General features: G+C 41.9%; 2 protein-coding genes across 4 annotated transcripts in view; one reads left to right on the plus strand and one right to left on the minus strand.

Annotated features, from left to right (window-relative positions):
* The window catches only part of LOC124271599, a 25593-nt gene extending 24850 nt beyond the window's left edge, over positions 1–743 (minus strand). For all 3 annotated transcript variants that reach the window (XR_006897089.1, XM_046706748.1, XM_046706749.1), the window contains exons 1-2: positions 692–743; positions 76–215 (exon numbers count right to left, since the gene is read on the minus strand). Coding sequence is in view for 2 of the 3 variants with exons in the window: in XM_046706748.1 (XP_046562704.1) it covers positions 76–88 (13 nt within the window). In the remaining variant the exon portion in view is untranslated. The remainder of the gene's footprint in view (positions 1–75; positions 216–691) is intronic.
* On the plus strand, positions 188–17778 carry LOC124271598. The gene is made up of 10 exons (XM_046706747.1): positions 188–202; positions 1087–1114; positions 10723–10797; positions 11229–11333; positions 11614–11629; positions 11903–11946; positions 15290–15334; positions 15834–15886; positions 16960–16998; positions 17285–17778. Exons 1-10 carry the CDS (start codon positions 188–190, stop codon positions 17468–17470), a joined length of 606 nt encoding a protein of 201 aa, XP_046562703.1. The 3' UTR covers positions 17471–17778.
* Positions 17779–18385: the final 607 nt, after the last annotated feature.

An 18385-nucleotide genomic window follows, 5' to 3' on the forward strand; every position in this document is an offset into this window, starting at 1 on the left:
ATGCACCAATCACACACATCAACCTGAGACATAGTGCCCTAATCAGTCATTTTATCACCTAAACATTTCACTCACTGAGTTTTTTCATCTTCAGTATCAATGATCCGCTACACTCTAATATCTGTGTTATCCTCCGTGTCCAGGATCCGCTAAAACCCGATATCTGTGTTATCTCTCCATGTGTGTAATGGCAGCGTCATCAGTAAACAGTGCTCCTGTGTAATGGTTATATCTAGTTTTTAGGTTTTCAATACAAAACGTTCAACATGATTAGTGGCGACCACATATCAGTTGACGTGATTTTATTATTAACATCAACACCCTGTGGCAGGACACGTTACGAAAGCTTTGCTTGACGAGAAGCTCTGCTGATGCATCTTTCGTTATCGCTAAAATATCTCACTTAGAAATACGTTTTCCTTTCTCTTTGAATTCCATAGATAAAATACCCTATACAATTCGGTACTACGCGGATGTTTATAATTACATGGCGGTCTGTTGAGCGCGTGTGAAATTCATTGTGGTTAAATGTAGTCTCAAAACTGATATGTACCTTTCTATCTTTCAGCAATTAAGCTATATCGTTATAATGTATATCATGTCACTAAAATACTTCATAATAATACCCAATTTGTCTTACATTAATCAGATTGGTTTGATAAATAAACAGTAAAATGTAACAAAGACTGACCTACTGTACAAGCGAGACAGCATATGGCGCCTTGCGGGTCGATGAGTCCTTATTACGTCACGTCCACCGGACGTTTCTAACCATATTGTGGCATTGCGTTAGAAATAGACATTGTATTGCATTACAAATAGACCAGCAACATAGGTGTATGGTCGGTGGCATTTAATCCCCGTAGTTCTCTTATAGTGTCCATGTAGTGGCCACGTAGTGGTCGTGTAGTGTTTATGTAGTTATCATTTGGTGTTCATGCTGTGTCCATGTAGTGTCCATTGGGGGTCCATGGGGCGTTCATATAATGTCCATGTAGTGTTCATGTAGTGCTCATGTAGTGTCCATATAGTGTTCATGTAGTGTCCATGTAGTGTTCATGTAGTGTTCATATAATGTCCATGTAGTGTCCACGTAGTGTTCATGTGGTGTTGTGTAGCCTTCATGTAGTGTCCATGTAGTGTTCATGTAGTATCCAGGTAGTGTTCATGTAGTGTCCATGTAGTGTTCATGTGGTGTTTATGCAGTGTCCATGTTGTGTCCATGTGGTGTTCATGTAGTGTCCATATGGAGCCCATGTGGTGTCCATGGGGAGTTCTTGTAGTGTCCATGTGGTGTTCATGTGGTGTCCGTGAGATGTCGAAGTGGTGTTCATGTGGTGTCGATGCATAGTCAATGTTATGTTCATGTAGTGTCAATGCAGTGTCCACGTTGCGTTCATGTAGTGTTCGTGTAGTTTAAATGTAGTGTCCATGTAGTGTTCATGTGGCGTTCATGCAGTGTTCATGTGGTGTCCATGCCGTGGCCATACAGTGTCCATGTACATTTGGTGTCCATGTGATTTCCATGGTGTCCATGTACCGTCCATTCAGTGTCCACGTGGTTTCCATGTAATGTCAATGTGGTGTTTATGCTGAGTTCATGTAGTGTCCATGAAGATTTCATGTAATGTTCACGTAGTGTCCATGTGGTGTTCATGTAGTGTTCATATGGTGTTCTTGCAGTGTTTATGTAGTGTCCATGCAGTGTTCAATGTAGTGTTCATGTAGTGTTCATGTACTGTCCATGTGGCGTTCATGTAGTGTAGATGCAGTGTCCACATAGTGTTCATGTAGTGTTCATGCAGTGTTCATGTAGTGTTCATGTAGTCTGCATGTAGTGTTCATGTAGTGTTCATGTAGTGTGTATGTGGTGTTCACGTAGTGTTCATGTGGTGTCCATGTATTGTCCATGTAGTTTTCACGTATGTCCTTGTGGTGTCTATGTGATGTCGAAGTGATGTTCATGTGGTGTCCATGTGTTGTCTATGTGGTGTTCATTTGGTGTCCATGCAGTGCCCATGTTGTGTTAATGTGGTGTTCATATAGTGTCCATATATTGTCCATATACTGTACGCGCGGTGTCCATGTACATTTTGTGTACATGTGGTGTCCATGAGCTGTTCATGTAGTGTCCATGTAATGTTCATGTATTGTTCTATGGTGTTTATGTGGTGTCCATGTAGTGTCCATTTAGTGTCCACGTGGTTTCCATGTAATGTCAATGTGGTGTTCATGTAATGTTCATCAAATGTCCGTGCAGTGTTCATGTAGAGTCCATGTAATGTTAATGTGGTGTTCATGTAGTGTCCATGTGGTGTTCATGTAATGTTCATCCAATGTCCGTGCAGTGTTCATGTAGAGTCCATGTAATATTAATGTGGTGTTCATGTAGTGTCCATGTGGTGTTCATGTACTGTTCATCCAATGTCCGTGCAGTGTTCATGTAGATCCATGTACTATTAATGTGGTGTTCATGTAGTGTCAATGTGGTGTTCATGTAATGTACGTCCAATGTCCGTGCAGTGTTCATGTAGAGTCCATGTAATATTAATGTGGTGTTCATGTGGTGTCCACACTGACATCCACAATGTTGAGATTTACCATCCAGCCGACATTCTCCATCTTTGGCCTACCCGTCTACCTTCCAGCATCTGGCCATGGTAATTACATCAGCATCTAATTTGTGTTGACTACGCTGAGAATGCATAGGCATAATGTACGTTCCTGAGGGCCATCGAACTACAGACTTCAGTTAATCATTAGAGGCCATGGTTAGTTATCACACAACGGGTTGGGAATCCGAGAACCAAGCCGAGAACCTATTGGTCGGACTAAATCTAGTTCGTGCTCCATGTGACTGACTGACTGACTGACTTAGTGAGTTTGATTTTACGCCGCTTTTAGAAATATTCCAGCAACATCACGGCGGGGACACCAGAAATGGGCTTCACACATTGTACCCATGTGGGGATTCGAACTCGGGTCTTCGGCGTGACGAGCGAATGCTTTAACCACTAGGCTGCCCCATCGCCCCTGTTCCATGTGAACGGCGGATTGAGGGTTCGGTGGCACAGACACACGACCTACACACAGATGATCACAATACCTACTGCCATTTATGGGGAAGGTTCGGTAATGATGAATGAGTGAGTGCAGTTTGACGCCGCTTCCAGCGATATCATGATGGATGCAGAAACGAACTTCCCACATTGCATCCATGAAGAGAATCGATCCCGGGTCTTCGTCGTGACGATCGATCGCTTTAACCACTAGGCTACCCATTATTTGTCATCAAACAAGGCAACTTTACTGAAAACTGGTACACCCGAGATGACCAAGTTACCCCATTTAGACACTCTCCCTCTTTGCCACGAGAACTCAGTTCATAATGATGAATGGTTCCAGGGCATTGACAGCCAGCTTTCAGATAACACTCTACCTCGGCCCTGTTTTGGATACCTGAATCCACTAATGTACCCGTGGAACAGTCTTGGACAGTACGACAAGGGCACTGCAGCTCTCTGCCCAGAACATGTGTGTGGACTGGAATCACCTTTCATGTGGTTGCAGTTGCCCTTCCGGCACATGTTTGGGTTGAGGGATTCGTGGCATGCTGGAGGCCATCATACATAGGTGAGGTGAGGTGAGGTGAAATTGGGTTTAACGTCGTGCTGAGGAATATTTCGCTCATATGGCGACGTGCATGCGTGTGTATGTGTATGTGTGGCTGCGTGTGCTAGCCCAGACTTAAGCTGGTTTTATAGTGCTAGCCCACTGAGATACCATCCCGCATTGAAGCATTATACTGACTCTGAGCCGACCAGTCCTTGTTGTACCCATTAATGCCGAGCGCCAGGCAGGGACCAACAAGTTCCATATTTTAACGTATTTTTGGTATGACGCGGTCGGGGATCGAACCCGCGACCTTCCGCTCTCCGGGCGGACGCTCTAACCACTACACCACGGAGGCGGTCCCATCATACATAGAGACTCGCTACTGCATCTTTGACCCGTGAGTGTCATCTAGGGTTGGTTGGGTGGTTGGTTCTCCCTTAACGCCGCATTTAGCAATATTCCAGCTACATGGCGGCGGTAGGTAAATAATCAGGTCTGGATCAGATAATCCAGTGATCAACAACATGAGCATCAATTTACGCAATTTGGATACAATGTGTCAAACAAGTCAGCGAGCCTGACCGCCCGATCCCGTTAGTTGCCTCTTACCACAAGCGTGGGGTCTTTCAGGACTCGACATTTAACTTCAAACATACCCATTCAGTCGTGTTGCCTCTGCAGCTTCATATTTCGGGGAGGGAACATTATCCCTTTTAAATATTCAACAGGATCAATGAAGGCAGTGTACGATTTTCTGTTGAGTAAATGTATTAACGTTAACCATGCTGAAACATGGATTCGAACCCAATATAGCAGATCACATTTCAGTAGCAGAACAACGATTTAAAATACTTAAGGGAAAAGGGCGAGTTCTTTTCTGACTACATCAGTCAACATGTCTGCAGTCGTAACTCACTTATACAACAGGTCCAGGCAAATATCAATCCTTTTAAAACCTACACCGAAATGTCACAACAAAAAGCTGGTCACAGCCAGGTATCCCCTTGTTTGTGTCAAACCTCCGACATTCGTAGAGACCTGCGTCCTCTGTGGTGACGTCATACAGTGTAAGCCTGAACTCTGGCCACAGAGGACGTCTTGGTGTAAGTTCAAACACCGTTATCATCATTTGTTTGATCAACTATATATTCTTATCCTTCTATAAACATCAGCGATTTTGAAAAGAGATTGAACTCAAAACTACTACTCCATTATAATTTTCCTTTTCTGTCATGACACAATGTCCTTTTGTAGCTGAATGTTCACATAACGTATTTCTTTGCCGTGTATGTGGGAAGGTGAAAGTCTCAAGTGATACGACCTATCTGTACACGGAAGTATGACCATGTGCAACTCGTGTTGGTGACAGCAACAAGTGAAACCCATGATATTATAGCCAGTTGGACCCTGGCCGCTCACCACTAGGCAATGAGTTACAGTCATGTCTGTGGTAGATCTTGTTTCTTGGGCACTACTTGTTTTTGGTATGTATTTCTACTGATATAGATACCAACATCTGTTACACACGTTTATTCAAATTAATGTTAGCAACTAAGGCATGCACAACACGCTGAATGTTTAATTATTGTAAGTGTGCAGTATTGTGTGAACGTATATTGACAATAATGTTTTATATGTGCAGTATTCTGGACGTATGTTGACAATAATGTTTCATGTGTGCAGTATTGTGGACGTATATTGACAATAATGTTTGATGTGTGCAGTTTGGTGGACGTATAGTGACAATACTGTTTTATGTGTGCAGTATTGTGTGGACGTATATTGACAATAATGTTTCATGTTTGCAGTATTGTGTGGACGTAATTTGACAGTAATGTTTCATGTTTGCAGTATTGTGCACCTATACTGACAATAATGCTTTATGTGTGCAGTATTGTGGACGTATAGTGACAATACTGTTTTATGTGTGCAGTATTGTGTGGACGTAATTTGACAGTAATGTTTCATGTTTGCAGTATTGTGCACCTATACTGACAACAATGCTTTATGTGTGCAGTATTGTGGACGTATAGTGACAATACTGTTTTATGTGTGCAGTATTGTGGACGTATATTGACAATAATGTTTCATGTGTGCAGTATTGTGTGGACGTATATTGACAATAATATTTTATGTGTGCAGTATTGTGGACGTATAGTGACAATAATGTTTGATGTGTGCAGTTTGGTGGACGTATAGTGACAATAATGTTTCATGTGTGCAGTATTGTGTGGACGTATATTGACAATAATGTTTTATGTGTGCAGAATAATGTGGACGTATATTGACAATAATGTTTTATGTGTGCAGTTTGGTGGACGTATATTGACAATAATGTTTTATGTGTGCAGAATAATGTGGACGTATATTGACAATAATGTTTTATGTGTGCAGTATTGTGTGGACTTATATTGACAATAATGTTTTATGTGTGCAGTATTGTGTGGAGGTATATTGACAATAATGTTTTATGTGTGCAGTATTGTGTGGACGTATATTGACAATAATATTTTATGTGTGCAGTATTGTGGACGTATATTGACAATAATGTTTGATGTGTGCAGTTTGGTGGACGTATAGTGACAATAATGTTTCATGTGTGCAGTATTGTGTGGACGTATATTGACAATAATGTTTTATGTGTGCAGAATAATGTGGACGTATATTGACAATAATGTTTTATGTGTGCAGTTTGGTGGACGTATAGTGACAATAATGTTTCATGTGTGCAGTATTGTGTGGAAGTATATTGACAATAATGTTTTATGTGTGCAGTATTGTGGACGTATATTGACAATAATGTTTCATGTGTGCGGTATTGTGTTGAAGTACATGGACAATAATGTTTTATTTGCAGGTCTCGTGTCTGCCACGACAGGATCTGATTACATCGTTGCACGTGTTGGTCATAACGTGACCATCTCCCTCAACACATCCCAGGCTGGACAAGAGTATAAAGTCGCCGTGGAAGTTAATAATGTTTTAGAATATATCTTTCTCAAAACTGACACTGGGAATTACATTGTGAACACCAGCCACACATGGTACAGAGACAGAGAGATCCCTGTGAGCATCACCCCATCAGAGGTCAGGTTTACACTGTATAATGTCACTACAGAGGACGTAGGGCTCTACGAATGTAAACCGTTTGACACAACCAAAGGGATACCTGGCTGTGAACAGCTTCTCGTTGTGGCACGTAAGTTATATTTGGTGCATCATGAGTACACGAGTATGAGAATTTACCCGTCTGGGGCCTTGTTGCATTCATTTTGTATGACTGCACCGCTATAAGCGGAACATAGCCAGCACTGATCCGAGAGATATTTTTATTATACTTTTTTATTTTCCTCTCTAAACAGATCGGATCTATCCACACGTCCATATGTTCAAACATACCACCCTACTCAGTAAATACAGACAAGGTTCGTGATCACCAAAAGTAAACAGATAAACCCATTGCAGCATGAGGGCGGCCATGTTGGAAGAACCGGGCCAAAGGCTATTCTTGCATTCTGATTTGTCAATTTTGTATGTTGCCATGGTGATTAATGCAACAAAACTAGTTACAAAAATGTTCATATATACTAAAGGCAAACGAAACGTCGTATTTTTCAGATTATGGATTTGGTATCAATGATGCATTTTGATTAACTAGTTGTCACTTGATGACTAAAAACAACATTTGAAAAACATGATTCGAAGACTACATGATAAGTTTGTACAACACACCAACTTTTTTAGATGGTTTTAAAAAAATTCACTGTTTTTGGACAAGGAACAGCTCAAGCAAACGCAACATTGAGAGCACACTGCACGTGCATCTCGTGTGCATACAGGTATAAATTCCCAGCTTGACTACCGATCCTTCAGTCGTTTCCTGACTACAGCAGCTATGCCGAGGTTGACAAGGGATCACCGTCAACGGGCCATCGGACGTCTCCACGCAGGTCAACGTGCTAGTGTCATCGCCAATGACTTCCAATTGTTCTGTAAGAACAATTGAAAGTCTCCGACAGCAGTTCAACACCACCAACAGAACAAATGACCGTCCACGTCGTGGTCGTCCTCGGGTAACCACCCGTCGCCAATACCAAATCATATCGTCCGTCACCACCTGCAAGACCGGTTCAACAGGGCAACAGAGACAGCTCGAAACACCATTGGCCACCAAAGAGAAATCAGTGACCGCATTGTTCGGCGACGCATCCACGCCAGCAACCTGTGCTGTATACGTCCTGCCCTGGGTCAGTGTTAACGCAACGTCACCGCCGCGAACGTCTACACTGGGCACAGCAGCGACAACTTTACTGGCATCAGAGACAGTGGAGAACTGTTATCTTCTCCGATGAAAGTCGCTGTTGAGTATCTGTGACTGATGGGAAGACTAGGGTCTGGCGTCGCAGAGGGAGAACGCTTCAATGATGAGTGTGCGATGGAGAGAAACGCTTGGGATGGTCAGAGCATTATGGTATGGGGTGGAATCGGACTAAACCAGAAAACCGGGCCTGTAATCTTCCAGAATGTTGGTCCAAGAAAGGGAATGGTGTGACAGCTGCCCGGTACATCGACCAAGTCCTACGACACCATGTTGCGCCGTTTTTTACACGTCATCGGCGTCACGTTTTCCAGCAGGACAATGCGCGTGCACATACCGCCAGACTCACTAGAGCATTTCTGCAGCAGCATAATGTGGAAACCATGCCTTGGCCAGCCCTAAGCCCAGACTTCAATCCAATAGAGCATTTATGGGATGAGATCCAAAGACGCCTCAATGACATTAGACCAAGGCCGGCAACTGCGGACCAACTACGCACAGCGTTCCCAAAAATGTTGGACATTTTTTATAAACATTTTGGATAAACCTACATTTGGCTTAACAATTATTATCAACATCCATTGAAATTATCAAAAAACATGATTTGGTTTGGTACTCAACATGAAAATAGATTACTAAATCACATCATCATTGCTGCGTAAAGAGACATATTTACTTATGCAGTATTAAAATATGCTTCCAAATCTAACTTTCTATATAAAAACTCTAACAGAAATATTCTTTGTGGAAAAACATATATCAGCAAAAAATAAAATAAATAATTTCCATCATAAATGGAGCCATCTCTCCCAGTACTTAGATGACTCAAAACTGTATTGACTTGTACCTGACATTATCTGTACATTATCTATTTAATGAGTGAGTGGAGTGAGTTTAGTTTTACGCCGCACTCAGCAATATTCAGCTATATGGCGGCGGTCTGTAAATAATCGAGTCTGGATCAGACAATCCAGTGATCAACAGCATGAGCATCGATCTGCGCAAGTGGGAACCGATGACGTAATGTGTCAACCAAGTCAGCGACACTGACCACCCGATCCCGTTAGTCGCATTTTACGACAAGCATAGTCGCCTTTTATGGCAAGCATAAGACCTATCCTACCCCGGATCTTCACGGGTCATCTATTTAATGAATTATCAATGTTTTTAAATATATTAATACAAAATATCTCACCTGTACATCTGTACATTATCTATTTAATGAATTATGCATGTTTATAAATATATTAATACAAAAATATCTCACCTGTACATCATGTAGACATATTACTTTAAGCCGTATGTATCACGGCTTGGTATATCTGCAATATTGTAATCTTAGGAACCAATAAAAAAAATATTAAAAATACGCACAGCGTTTCTGAGAGAGTGTGGGCTCGGATTCCTATGGCCTATGTGAATCGCCTCGTGCACTCTGTGGTCAGGAGGTGTGCTGCAGTTGTGAATGCAAACGGTGGTCACACCCGATATTGACTTCGGTTCCTTTCAGTGACGTCATCGGTGAATAGGATGTGACAAACAACACCAAAGGCCTTAATAAACAATTGTTTGTCAAAAATTCTGTTATCTTTTCATTGTGTGCTAGTTTCTTATCACCATAGAGTGATCCATTCCACCAGTTACTATCCCATCTACATACGATGTTTCTTTTGCCTTTCAGTATATTGTAAATGAACATGTTTTTACAGAACATTGTGTTTTCATCAAAGTATGCAGTAACGATAGTGATCTGACAAAGTTCCATACTATGCCAAGTGTCTTATAGCACCGTTGTCTTTTTACAACAACTGGCCTCGGCCCATGGCTTGTAGATGTGTTTTAACGACAGTGTCTGCTGGGAGGACGCGACTGTCATAAAGTGTCGCTTCTCAATACCATAGATGGTACCAACTGTCATGGGATTTTATGTTTTCTTTTGAAAATACAGAAGGGAGACATCTGCCCTGACAGGACACGGGGTAGTGGGGTAGCCTGGAGGTTAACGCGTTTGCTTATCATGCCGAAGACCCGGGTTCGATTCCCCATGTGGGTACATTGTGGGAAGCCCATTTCTGGTGTCCCCGTCATGATATTGCTGGAATATTGCTAAAAGCGGCGTAAAACCATAATCATTCTCTTACTCATTTATTCGAAAACACTCCTAATCTGGAACATCTGCCCAGGGTAAATGCCGATGTTATCTGTCATTACAGAGAAACCTTCACAGTCAAGCATCACTGGACCTACATCAGCTGACTCAGGTGGGCGTGTCACCCTGACATGCTCCTCCTCCTCCCGGAGTCTCCCCGGACCACCCCTCTGACCATGACCTACATCTGGAGGAGGAACAGTGAGAGAAGATTCAAGGAGGGGAAGACGTTCATGTAGCCGGGCCGGACCTCACTATGAGACACATCAGCAAGGCGGGGACGGCAACTACAGCTGCCAGGCTGTGGAGGAGGGGCTGGAGTCTGACTGGAGTCACGGACACGACCTGGATGTTCAGTGTGAGTTGAACATTTCACATCTTGTACGTGAGCAGTATGCTATGTTATACTTCACTGTTATAACAAGAGGATTGTATTCAAGGCCTCTAATTGACATCCCGTTCCAGATGGACCAGAGCAGATCCTGTTCAATGGAACAACCAGCCCAGTGAGATGTTCCGCTGACTGTAACCCTGCCTGTTATACGTCACTGTAACCTGGTGGGACCACATCCACACAGAGGCTGGTTACAGGACACTGAGGAGGCTGTGTTGTACTGTAATGTTCCAGCTGTAGGGACAGATCTAGGACAGTACATCTGTGATGTCAACAACAGTCATGGGAATAAGTCGAGGAATCTGAAGCTTGATAAACCAAGTAGGAAATTCAGATTTGTCCTGAAAACCAATCTCCCTTTCTTCATACTAGTTTGTCAATCTACGTAAAAGGCTATTAAGCACCCGTACAGTCGAGAACGTCGAGATGAAGACACCGTTGGCCACGAAGACAACCAAGATGTTCTTGTTGTTGCTAATGTACGATGTAGCTAACAAAACCCAACTGAATAAACATCTCGAGCAATGGTGGGGAAAGTACGGGCATGTTTGTTGGTTTGTTAGATAACTGTACCACACTTACCTGGAAGATACAACCTGTCCATTGTTTGATCCTCAACATTGTTCGAGTCTTCTTTGTGGCGTATATCGGAGCTTGTAATGACCTGTATATCACATTGGTGGTTTCCCAACATGTATAATATGAACCAGTATTTACAATAGTTGTTTGGTTTTCTTGTGTTTCAAATGAAGCACCTGACGTCCCAATCGAGCCTACAGTTGCTGTCTTGTGTGTCATCACCGTCGTCGTTGCTGTCGCCATCGCAATCAGTCTTCACAGACATAGAGCCAAGAAAAGTAATATGTCAAGCTGACGAGAAACTGAACATAGTATCAACATTTATTCAATGTCATGTTATCTTAACTACTTCGCTGCAAAATAGCATATTGCCTCATTTCGTATATCTCGTACTATTTATTAGCGGATTCTGTAACCATTCTCCAAACGTTTGGTAACCTTCAGTGATTCATCCAGTTATATACTGACAAAATCAAGATTTCAAATCAAAATCATCGTATTTCAATGTTGATCATAAACGTGGAAATTAACCTGATTACTGCGACATGAACATTTCAGGAGAACATCCGTGCAGGTAAGTACATCGTCAGGGCGAGTGAGTGAGTGAGTGAGTGAGTGTGTGGTTTTCACTACTCCGAGAGTCCTCGCCCTAAATCAGGACAAGGACCATGGGGTGTTTACCTTTCAGACATACGGTGTCAAATCTAGAACAAATGCTTATACCACAGGCCCACCCCATCGCCAACCTCAGACTTAATGGACAAATAGGTTCACAGCTATATCTGATATCATTTTCTAAGCACGACTAAATTACACATCAGTTACACATTATGTTTATTTCCGGCAGTGCTGAAGCTGACAATGAAGAACAGGCCCAGCAAGACCCGAGACGTGAGTATACAGCGCAATGCTTAGCCTCCGATACTCCACCAAACGAAACGAGTACCTGTGACAACATATCGTTTCGATACCGTTCTTTCTTCAGTATTACTTCAGGTTTCTTCTGCTCATGTTACGCTTCGTGTTAACATCCGCCCCTTTCATATCATAGCTAAAGACCGTATTGCACCGAGAACGCTAAATTTTTCAGCCTTTTTTTAACATCCGCCTCTTTCATACCATAGCTAAAGACCGTATTGCTCTGACAACGCTAAATCTGTCAGCCTTGTTTTAACATCCGCCTCTTTCATGCCATAGCTAAATACCGTATTGCTCCGAGAACGCTAAATCTGTCAGCCTTGTTTTAACATCCGTCTCTTTCATACCATAGCTAAAGACCGTATTGCTCTGACAACGCTAAATCTACCAGCCTTGTTGTAACATCCGTCTCTTTCATACCATAGCTAAATGCCGTATTGCTCCGACAACGCTAAATCTGTCAACCTTGTTTTAACATCCACCTCTTTCATGCCATAGCTAAAGACAGTATTGCTCTGACAACGCTAAATCTGACAGCTTCATGCACTTGTAGTTTTTTCCAAGCTTCTTGGTACACTGTATTAGTGCTTGGGCTATTGTTTGTAGCTGTAACACTGTGTTACATAGTCAACGTGTGTGGCTGCCCCAAGCTGTTACGGTAAACTGCTGCACCGTTGTACTTCATCAATTGGTGAGGTGAGGTGAAATGGGGTTTAACGTCGTACTTAAGAATATTTCGCTCATATGACGACGTGCATGAGTGTGTATGTGTGGCTGCTTGTACTAGCCCATACTTTAGCTGGTTTTATAGTGCTAGCTCACTGAGATACCATGCCGCAGTGAAGCATGAATACCCCAATCAGACTCAGTATACTGACTCGGGGCCGACCAGTCCTTGTTGTACCCACTACTGCACAAAGTACCATGTAACGTCAGGAAGATGGTCTGATGGACATACCAGTTACACGGTGTAACATGGTACATTGGCCAAGAAGATGGTCTGATGGACATACCAGTTACACGGTGTAACATGGTACATTGGCCAAGAAGATGGTCTGATGGACATACCAGTTACACGGTGTAACATGGTACATTGTCCAGGAAGATGGTCTGATGGACATAAGAAGATGGTCTGATGGACATACCAGTTACACGGTAACATGGTACATGGTACAGGAAGATGGTCCAAGAAGATGGTCTGATGGACATACCAGTTACACGGTGTAACATGTTACACGGTGTAACACATTGTACATTGTCAAGAAGATGGTCTGATGGACATACCAGTTACACGGTGTAACATGGTACATTGTTCAAGAAGATGGTCTGATGGACATACCAGTTACACGGTGTAACAAGGTACATTGGCCAAGAAGATGGTCTGAGGGACATACCAGTTACACGGTGTAACATGGTACATATTCCAGGAAGATGGTCTGATGGACATCAGTTACGGTGTAACATGGTACATTGGCCAAGAAATCTGATGGAAATTCCCAACACTGTCATGGTACATTGTCAAGGAAGATGGTCTGTGACACCACTCCAACAACCTCACCCAGTAAAGCCAGATGAACACGTGAGTTATGTAATGGTAAATCAAAATCAACACTTGCGTGTAACTTTCGTGACAAACTTCAACAACCTCACCCAGTAAAGCCTGTAATAAAAAAATATTGCTTTTTTCATGTAAAGATGTTTTGCTTTTCATTTCATAAATATTTCCTTCTTTGTTAGACTGACAAGTTATTTGTGGTAATATATGTGCATATACATATTAAGCATATTTCCTATTTTATAAACTATCAGTTTCCTTATACTGTACTGCCTTCTCTCTGGGAAATCTGTAGTAATGATATACATGTCAATAGACCGACATCTAGTCCTACAAATATAGCTAGAGTCTGAATCGATTAATAGAACTACAACAAATGAGTGAGTGAGTGAGTGAGTGTCACACTTTGCTATAACAGTACATTTTATGTAAAGCAAAGTCCATCGCCAAAAGTTTTAATTATAGTAATTATAGGTGTATACGTTCCAGGTTCGGTTATTGTCTATGTAACATCTAGTTTTTCATGTCCCTATGTCTCTGAAGTCTCTGTAAGTGCTAGGTCTGGTGGTACGTGTCATCCGGAGAAGTACATATACTGCCCATGTCGCCCGGCTGCTAAACGTAAACTTCGTTATATTTCTGATACCAGGATGTTTCCAATTAGCAACAACTTCTGTTCTATTCCGTCAAAAAAGACGATTTCTAGCTTTCGTTTGAGAATGCGTCTAAATAGTTTCCAGAGGGTCATGATAATAGGTAATTTTTAGTTGGGATCTACCAAGGTACACAGTTTCCAACATTCTAGGATAATTATGCCAGTAACATTCAACCATGCCAGTGATATGTCACTGACATATGGGGGTCATGATATCAACGATATCATATCCAGAGTGTCACTGTACAACCCATCCTATAACATAAGAGGGTACACTTCGGAGTTTTATAGTTTTATAGTCATTTGCAGAGGTTTCTGACAACAACTTCTTGTTATTGTTTGTAGAACATTTCATGGCTGATTCTTGCTCCTTCGGCAGATGAAACACTCATGGGACTGATGACGTTTACTATTAACTGCTGACATACATGGGTGTTGAATATAGAACGTCAATATATCGAACATGATTGCATATACATATCGGAGTTAGGACAGAGCACGATCACATTATTCTGTATAGGGCAAAGTAACTGGATAGTATTCACATACAGTAGTTACACACTGTTGTTGTACATCTTCCCTGAGTTATCATACACAAGCGATGGGGTTTCCATGATTAATATTTCAACGTAATGCAACACGTGTGTATTGTTCAGATTACCACATGACTGACAGGAATTGCTAAAACACAATACGATAATAGCATTATGCACCTCCTTGTCAGTAGGAGTATAGGATCAAACGTTAAGTACATAAAAAGAAATAATCCGGAAGTTGTATTGCAGAATCTTGTATTTTTCCTTTTAAGGGACCGTTCATAATTTATGACTTCTGTGTGTGTGATGATGATTTTGATAGAGAAGCATGTTCAATGTGTATGCCCCCCCCCCTGGAATTCATGTATCCCTAAATGGCATGTACAATATCAATTACCTTCCCCCTCCAACTAAATCATCACCACCCTTTACTCATCGACTTCGAGATTGCCTATTATAGCACACGATTAAAAAGTATTAAATCAAGACTGTCCCAACAAATATCTACAATATGTTTTTCTATTTTAACATAAACTACCGTATCTGTTACCGTGTTATATGTGTCTACAGATCTGTACTCCAAGGTGACCAAGAGGAGACGGGAGAGACGTGAAGGTAAACCCATAGTTCTCTAACAAAATCATTAAATCATATATCACATGTCCGCCACACCGTGATTGTATTCTACAGTTCTCCCTTAACCGATTATTCATTTTTTCTGCACGGGTGAGGCAGGGTTCAGGGAATATTCTGGACCAGTATAGTGTCGCCGACTATCGACAATCTGATGTCTGTGAACTTGAACGGTGTTCATTGTGTCAAGAGGCGGTGGGGTAGCCCAATGGTTGAAGAGTCCGCTCGTCACGCTTAAGACCCGGGTGCGATTACCCACATTTATACAATGTGTGAAACCCATTTGTGGTGTCCCCTGCTGTGATATAGCTGAAATATTGCTAAACGCGGCGTAAAACCATACTCACTTACCAACTTAATGTGTCAAAACCGCGTTGTGTGTTCAACGCTTGCTTATATAATGATGTCAGTGTAACATTTCATACTGTGGTGCTAGGCCCAAACTTTCTCACTTCCACTCACGTGTGTTGTTGCCCCACAGATGTGTACAAGCCAGTCCAGTTGATAAACCTCATGTATGGTGCACCGCGCCCGGTGAGTTTACATCACGCACACAGCATTAAGCAGCAGATGGCATGACTTCGGGGCGGTGGGGTAGCCTAGTGGTTAAAGTCATTGGTTGGATGGTTGGTTTGTTGTTTTATGCCGCAATCAGCAATATTCAAGCTGTATGACGGTGGTCTGTAAATAATCGAGTCTGGACCAGACAATCCAGTGATCAGCAGCATGAACATCTATCTACGGAATTGGGTTACAATGACATGTGTCAACCAAGTCAGCGAGCCTGACTACGCGATCCCGTTAGTCGCCTCTTGCGACAAGCAGGGGTTGTTGCAGACCAATTTTAACCCGGATCTTCACGGGTCCAATGGTCTAAGCGTTAGCTCGTCACGCCGAAGACCCGGGTTCGATTCCCCACGTGTACAATGTGTGAAGCCCATTTCTGGTGTCCCCCGCCGTGATATTGCTGGAATGTTGATAAAAGACTGATGGAATTTTACTGAAGGTGAATTTCCATAATGTCTGCAGAAATATTTTAAGTATGTATGTCAGAAGCCGGTGTGTCCACCAGGTTGGGCGATACCCGTCTTTGTGACATACATGTTGATTCACGTATATGTTGCATTCATGCTGCCACTAGATGGGCCATACTGATCTATTGCACATTTTGTCCTTCCTGGAACATATTCTTGGTTGTGTACATAAACAACAAATAGTAAATAAATAATGGGGCTCTGGTATCCTCCCATTTGTCAGACATCCCAATAGTCTAACTCTTGTATGTCTAACTAATGGGAGTAAACCCCTATTTGGAGCATGTCTAGGGACAGTCCAACGTCAGTTTGCCTTCTTGTCGGAGATACCGATAATCGCCGACGACCTGGACACGGTTTATCAGGCATAATTACTTTATACGTGTTACAACATTTAAGGGTAGTGAGTTAGTGAGTGAGCTAGTTACTATTTAACGTCACATGGGCAATATTTCAGCCATATCGTGGCGAGTTAAGAGTAGAATGGTCTCGCATTTTTAGGAATGTTCGTCATCGTCATGAATTGGTATTAATGGTAAAATGTTTTCAATTGATCATATGATTTATCTCCAGAGTGAGAGAGAGGCTCTGATCAACAACTCTGGAGAACGGGTGAGTTCTCAACTGCTCATTCGTAGGTGACCCGAAAGGTCATGTGCGATCAAGTGGGTATTGACGTTATATAAAAGTACTGCAGGTACATAGCAAGGTGTGTGTAGGCGTGTGTTGGAGCATCTATTATCAGTCCGTAGTAATGCCCTGTTTATAGTGCTACATCCCATAACTTACCATATTTGCCTATTTGTAGCTGTTTTCATAACGAATAACTGGTTTGCCCATAGAAATGATCAGTCAATATCCATATTAAAAAATACTCATCAATTAGTTTAACTTTCAGAATGCCGATGGACTTATCTACGCTGACCTTGACCTTGTGGAACCTCTCCTGGTTGACGGTACGTTCGTCGTACACAGCAAGGAGAAGCCTGTGGTGTATGAGGAGATAGACTTCTCCCTCATGCCCGGGCCACAGCTCCCGGACAAACTCTGGGAGGTTGAGGAAGGGCAGAACTTCTGCAAATGAAGATCCATTCTAAAATTGAACAGCTTTTGTTTTCATGGTTAAGATGTACTGGAATAATGTACATTAGCTTTGTACATTTGATAGTGTTGAGGGTAACCATATGTACATTTGATAGTGTTGAGGGTAACCATATGTACATTTGATAGTGTTGAGGGTAACCATATGTACATTTGATAGTGTTGAGGGTAACCGTATGTACATTTCATTTTGTTGAGGGTAACCATATGTACATTTGATCGTGTTGAGGGTAACCATATATACATTTGATTGTGTTGAAAGTAACCATATGTACATTTGATCGTGTTGAAGGTAACCATATGTACATTTGATAGTGTTGAAGGTAACCATATGTACATTTGAAAGTGTTGAGGGTAACCATATGTACATTTGATAGTGTTGAAAGTAACCATATGTACATTTGATCGTGTTGAGGGTAACCATATGTACATTTGATCGTGTTGAGGGTAACCATATGTACATTTGATCATGTTGAAGGTAACCATATGTATATTTGATCATGTTAAGGGTAACCATATGTACATTTGGTCCTGTTGAAGGTAACCATACGTACATTTGATCGTGTTGAGGGTAATCATATGTACATTTGATCGTGTTTAGGGTAACCATATGTACATTTGATCATGTTGAAGGTAACCATATGTACATTTGATAGTGTTTAGGGTAACAGTATGTACATTTGATTGTGTTGAGGGTAACCATATGTACATTTCATCGTGTTGAGGGTAACCATATGTACATTTCATCATGTTGAGGGTAACCATATGTACATTTCATCGTGTTGAGGGTAACCATATGAACATTTGATCATGTTGAGGGTAACCATATGTGTATTTGATCATGTTGAAAGTAACCATATGTACATTTGATCATGTTGAGGGTAACCATACGTACATT

Source organism: Haliotis rubra, unplaced genomic scaffold (genome assembly GCF_003918875.1).
Source record: "Haliotis rubra isolate DU_JTF1 unplaced genomic scaffold, ASM391887v1 Scf1615, whole genome shotgun sequence".
In the NCBI taxonomy this organism is placed as follows: Eukaryota; Metazoa; Mollusca; class Gastropoda; order Lepetellida; family Haliotidae; genus Haliotis; species Haliotis rubra.